This window comes from Anticarsia gemmatalis, chromosome 19 (assembly GCF_050436995.1).
Source record: "Anticarsia gemmatalis isolate Benzon Research Colony breed Stoneville strain chromosome 19, ilAntGemm2 primary, whole genome shotgun sequence".
NCBI classification, from domain to species: domain Eukaryota; kingdom Metazoa; phylum Arthropoda; class Insecta; order Lepidoptera; family Erebidae; genus Anticarsia; species Anticarsia gemmatalis.
The window spans coordinates 8,331,306-8,337,608 of NC_134763.1; the positions used below are offsets into that span (position 1 = coordinate 8,331,306).

General features: G+C 35.7%; 1 protein-coding gene across 1 annotated transcript; it reads left to right on the top strand.

Annotated features, from left to right (window-relative positions):
• Positions 1-1,543: 1,543 nt before the first annotated feature.
• Positions 1,544-5,860, top strand: LOC142981004 (uncharacterized). Its single transcript, XM_076126653.1, has 7 exons — positions 1,544-1,663; positions 1,823-1,846; positions 2,225-2,439; positions 3,281-3,407; positions 3,926-4,099; positions 4,504-4,682; positions 5,172-5,860. The coding sequence occupies exons 1-7, from the start codon at positions 1,615-1,617 to the stop codon at positions 5,277-5,279; spliced, it is 876 nt and encodes a 291-aa protein (XP_075982768.1). The 5' UTR covers positions 1,544-1,614; the 3' UTR covers positions 5,280-5,860.
• Positions 5,861-6,303: the final 443 nt, after the last annotated feature.

Sequence of the window (6,303 nt, forward strand, 5' to 3'; positions counted from 1 at the left end):
AAACGCTCTTCATTAAACACTTTATATTTTTATTGAAAACCTGGAACTTGTCTTACATGTCTTTAAAAAAGAAGCTACATTATCGACGTGTGCTATTTAAACGAATATTTTACTGTCGTCTTTCACCAAGACTGAGCTCACTTCACCATGTCGTGATAAGTTATAATATAAAAGCAAACAAGAATTTGAATGAATACAATACTGCGTATATTAATAATAAAAGATTTGAACAGCTTTGACGTTACGTAAAATACTGATTCACTTACTTTCATACTATAGAGTGAATGTAAGTGTGTCCAGTTGTTGCCATTTCATTGAGATTGATACTAATTTATCCTTATAAAGACTTATCTAATAAATTAATATTGACACATTTATGTCTGCCAGCTGGGCAAGGGTCTCCTCCCGGAATGAGGGAGGGGCTAAACCTTGAGTTCATGGATGGAATAATTAGTTTAGTTTTAAAATATGCAGATGGATTTGCGAGTTTAAGTAGGTAAAAAGGTATTTAAAAAAAGAGGTAAAGTATTTAGTTAAATTAATATGAATATTAATTAGTTGTCTTCGTGATGCGTTCTGCTGTATCATGTTGTAGATAAAGTGAGAGATTTCAATCTTACTTAATATTTTTTTAGGCACTAACTTTTCTACCTTTTAATTAATTATCTTTTTCATTGATAAGATCGGTGCTATTTCTTGAAGAATTTTTTAAACGGTTTTTATTACCTACGTCTAATTAAAAGTTAATGGGTTTTACCAAACATGTAATTGTACCTACATACATCGATTGTATCTTATATCATTTATAGTACTGATATGTGTTTTATTCTATCTCTTTATCTTGTATTTAATTGTGCACTGATCGTTACCTAATTATATCAGACGATTACAATAGGACTTTTTAAGACTAGTCAAGATTTTGATAACTAATCCACCAAAAACATATTATATTATGTATTCATAATATTTATGATGAGCATTGACATCATGAACACTGGTAACCGGGTAAGCGCTGAAACTTCAGGCAGTCCTAGGTAAATAAATTAAAATAAAATGACTAGTTGTGAAAAACGAAATAATCAAGTGAGAATCGTGGGTTAGTAACAACAATTAAGCAACGGTCATCGAGGTTGTTCCATGGATGGGTGACCATATTATACATACCGAATTGCTAAGTGGTTGTGGTTCCCGGTGGTCATTTTCCAGTGAGGCTGGAAGCCGACTCCAACACAGTTGTTAAAAAAGGTTAGGCTGATTGATTGAATAAACAAAATAATCAAGTCATAGAATTGTCTAGTATTACTAGACAATTAAGTAACAGAGTTGTATCTACTAGACTCTAGTAAATACAACTCTGCAAATTTATTTAAAGGATAATTAGGTTCGACGTAAGTTCTTTGTTGTGTTTCTTTTCATATGCACGATTTCCATCACTTGTAGGTAACTTAAAAGAGTGAAATAATTTAATTTTTGAGAAATGTATGTATAATTAATAAGGCAGTTTATTTGTTCATTTGTCATTATAAATAGAGGTATAATAAAATTAACTTAACCAAATACTTAGAGCGAGAATATAAGGCAGTGATGTAGCTGAGTGAACACATTTGAAGCATCATGATCCATACACTGGCTGTACTGTGCCTCGTGGCTGCGCCCGCCTTCGGTAAGTCTTGCAACTATAAATAATGGTTTGATTTTTTGTTACAATTTGTTTTTAACGGCTGTCCCACTGCTCTCCTCTCCGCTCTCTGAGAGGAGGAGGGAAGGGTTAGACCATGATTTAATACCAGTTATATTTAAATATAATGTTCTGCTGTTTCAGGGCTATGGGAGAAAGGTTTTAAGGGTAAGTCAATGAATTGATCGTTTTAGGTTTTCTATTTACCTATACTATAACTGATCACGATTTAGCAACCTTGACAAGAAATTGATAGGTTTTATTCTTTTAATATCGGTTTTATTCTCATTAAAAGCTCGAAGCTTCTTAAGAAATAACCGCGTTTAAAAGTTATTTGACAAAGAGGCTTTATGTTTTTTGTGATCTTGTAAGTAGAGATATTTATCTCTAATGAAGCAAAAAAGTTTTTTTTTAATGTAATGTAATTTTATTATTTACAAAAGAACATTTTGAATTTATTTATTTATATAGCAAAGTTAGTTAGCAGCGTTCTTAACCCACCTTAGTGAATAAGGCGTTTATATACTTATTTTTACGTGTTTCCAGTCCGATACGACAATGACCCTGAAGCCATAGGAACAACTTCGTACATGGACATGCCGATAACAAGGTCGGAAGCCAGTGACAAAGGTTGGGAGGTTGTGACGCCGCCTGAACTGCCGTCAGGGTACGACAAGCTAGTACTTTTGTGCCTTGAGAAGGATTACAGTCTGTGCTTGCTCTATGACGATAATGGATATATTGCTGGCTTGCAATTAGCTGTAAGTAATATTTTTAGTATAGTTAACTTGTCATATAAAGTGCACGTTTAGCGCAGTGGTTAATGTGGTCACCTCGCCGCAATAACCGTAGCGCCGCGTGTGGTGAGTTGGAATCCCACTCGGGACAAATCTTTGTGCTATGAGCGCGATTATTTATTCTGAGCCTGGTTGTTAATTTATCTATATCTGTAATTAGAAGTATCTAACTGATAAACATATTTATTACTAGCTGACCCGCGCAACTTCGTTTGCGTCACCTAAGAGAATGGGTCAAAATTTTCCCCGTTTTTGTAACATTTTTCGTTGCTACTCCGCTCCTAATGACCGTAGCGTGATGTTATATAGCCTATAGCCTTCCGCGATAAATGGGCTATCTAACACTGAAAGAATTTTTCAAATCGAACCAGAAGTTCCTGAGATTAGCGCGTTCAAACAAACAAACAAACAAACAAACAAACAAACAAACAAACAAACTCTTCAGCTTTATTATATTAGTATAGATATAGATATCAATTATTTGGTTACCATAGTACAAGTTCTGCATAGTTTGGTATCAAATGACTGTGCGTGAGTTGTCCAATGATATTTATTTTATTTCTTATTATTAGTGGTAAACTTATTTAAGTCACCGAAAAGTGATTCGCCTTTTTATGAGCCCCCCAAGCACGGAGAGACTTAGTTCGAATACCTTACTATAAAATGAATGTCAAAAAATTACTTTGGGTTTATTTTCTAGAGAGGAATTTAGTTCATCCACAATATTCTGAGATGATCAAGACTTAGATACTTATAGCGAAGTGATTGATATATTTTTTAATCTCCTTACAATGTTTGATTACAGATGATCCCGGAGAAACTGGCGGGTGCTGTTTTCGACTGGGCCGTGAGTGGTTTCATTCCTTGGACAGTCTCGGACGACGATGGAACTGTTGAGTACCAAGCTATTCATCAGTTTTACGTATCTGCTGGTAAGTAACTGTTAGACTGTGTTATGAATTTTTCAACTTCAGTTCTGCCTTTATTGCCTCTACAGCGCATCGGCTCGGTAGCATGTACAACAGCCGCGCAAATGTCTCGGGTTCGAATGCCGTGTTTCGAAGTTTTTCTACAGTATTTTAGTTTTTAGGTTTATCAAGTGAAAAGTAAAACCTTGCAAAATTGCCATGTAAGGCTTGGTAATCTACGCGTAAGCATAGGCTGATCGAATCATGAATTAATTTCATACACCTCTTCTCTAACATTCTAGTATAGCAGGTGTGAAAAAAGCTTAGTAGAGAGTCTTGTACGCAAGGTGCGCGGGTGACGTAGGCATACAAAATGCAGTATTTAGAACGTCCTGCACCCAAAGACTTATACAGTAAACGGTTGCCAGTTAGCTTCAGCAATTTTTTGACATACACCTAAAATTCAATCATACTTTGCATTCTAGGTTACCTACATCATGTGTTATATCAGTTGTGAAATAATTCATGTGTATTTTCCACAGAGACTCTGGCTTCAGACTCGAGTGTTCGTTTAGCAGCTCGCGATGACACTGTGCTGCTTCAAGATCAGCTGTATGTAAAGGGCTTCAATGGCGACCTGTACAATATATCAACCAACATTGACGAGCTGTCTGCTAGCAGTGACTTTGTCAAGCTGACTTGCATCCCTGGCATGGGTACGTAGTCTGTCTTTCTATCTTATTATGGTTTACTTCAGTGCACAAGTCAGGTAGACCACGAACGACATAGGTCTTTGGCGTATTGGTAGTATCATGACTGCCGTTAAAAGGTCCCGGATTTTAGTCACGGGACTAAACTATATTGTACTCTTTATTGTGGCATTATTCTATGAAGAAATCCATGAAACAGGCAAGTTGAAATTGAGTATTTTCGTGCTAAAAAGACCACGTAAGGTCGGCTGTCCTGCTAATTATTTCCCGGTCAGTCGTGACGGAATACCGTCGCATTTGGCAAATTGTTTGTATAAGTCTATCTGTCTTTAACAATCTGCTTTACATTTCCTCTTTTACCCAAATAAAGGATCAGCTAGTCCATTCATAACTTTTATCGTCTTCTTCAGGAAATCACTACTATCACAAAATGTCATCACCTGAATGCCGAGCTGACACCATACTGGTCTGGTTCGGTTTGGAATACGAAGACCAGCTGGTTGGAGTCGGCTTCATGCTCCCTGGCAACTACACCACTGACGCTGGGAAACTGGCGCCTTTCGAACACCCGGACAGAGCCACAGTTAAGGTAAAATTTTATACTCGGGCTATTTCAAACGTGCGAACTAAGTCATGTCATTTTATCGGAGTCTCTTGCTCACACTTACGCATTGTCACAATCCTATGATTCTTTTGATTATGATGTAGTTCGCACGTTTATAACGGCCTGAGTATAATAACATACATTAACGGTCTTATGGAGAAAAGCCCCTAAACTTAAGCTACTTCTCAAGTATCGAAGTTATGTGTGTATTAGAAATAATTATTACTTGCTCTAACTGTGAAGAAAAACATCACGATGAAACCTTGCAAGCTTAAAAGTTGTTTAACACATTTCTTGAGGGCATGGATAATCCCCAATCGACTGAAGGCCTAACCCATCCTCGTTGGGGAGGTGATCCTTGTCCAGAAGACAATCACGATTTTAACATTAAAAAAATATGTTTACATGTATACAGCGGAAACCTTTGAACAAATACTTGTTTCATATAATAAATCATTTATAATTACTTTACAGTTGCTCTCGCCGGCCGGCCCCGCGTGTATGTGGGACTACGGAGACAACCCTGGCATGACCACCATGCACACTTACTTCGTCAAAGACGCTGATAAAATTACGTGTTAATTATTATAAAACAATATGTTCTCTGTTTTGTGAGTACTAATAGTAACTAGTCCTCGCCCAGTAGTCGAAATTCGACGATTATGCATTACAATTATAAAGTACCTATTTAATAACAAAAATGGCATTCAGTAAGACCTCAGTAAATATATAAAACAGTAGCTCGAATCTCTACTACTATCGGCTACCGACAACCGACCTATCGTCGAGAAAATTTGTATGAAAATCTGATTAGCACCTCTGACGGGTGTCGTAGCAAACATTTTGGCAGTACATTCTAAATGTCAAAATTTTGATAGCTATCCGGTTGTCGGTAGTCGATAGTGGTAGAGAATTGAGCTACTGTGTTTATGTCAGTGCTTTATGCATAAAGACAAATGTTACATGCGTAGTAGTGTGTGTAATGTTTTATTTATTGATTTAATGTACTTTATGAGCATTATTATAAAAAATATAAGCATTCTGCACTACTCCTACATATCAACTGTAAGTGTGCCAAATTTCATACTTCTGCGTCCGCGTATTTTTTGTCAAAACGTGTTGAAAGTTTTTGCCTCACGTATTAATATAAAGATTAAATGTGTTAGTTAAATCTTTGATTTTTTATTAAAATTTGTAATTCGTAACGTCATGTCATCGAAAAACTAATAGAAAAAAGAAAAATGTTTTGGTACCCTTCTTCGACTACGTGGAAGGTATGTGTAATAATATGTATGTACATACATACATATTATACTCATATTCGTCTGCGTTTTGAATAAATAGATAGCAAATAATACACTTTTTTACTTACTGTGTCTATTATATTGTTTATTTATTTATTTTAAACTTCATAATATATACATGTGTATATAGGCGGACTTAATGCCAAAAGCTTTATCTACCAGTCTACCTTAAGTACCTTAGAGTACCATGCAGAGATTGAAAGAAGTAGGTGTTTTAAAAAAAAAAATATGAAAGGCGTTAAAGAACAAGGTTTACAAATAAATAAAAATAAGGTCATGTACGTGTACCTAAATATAGATAG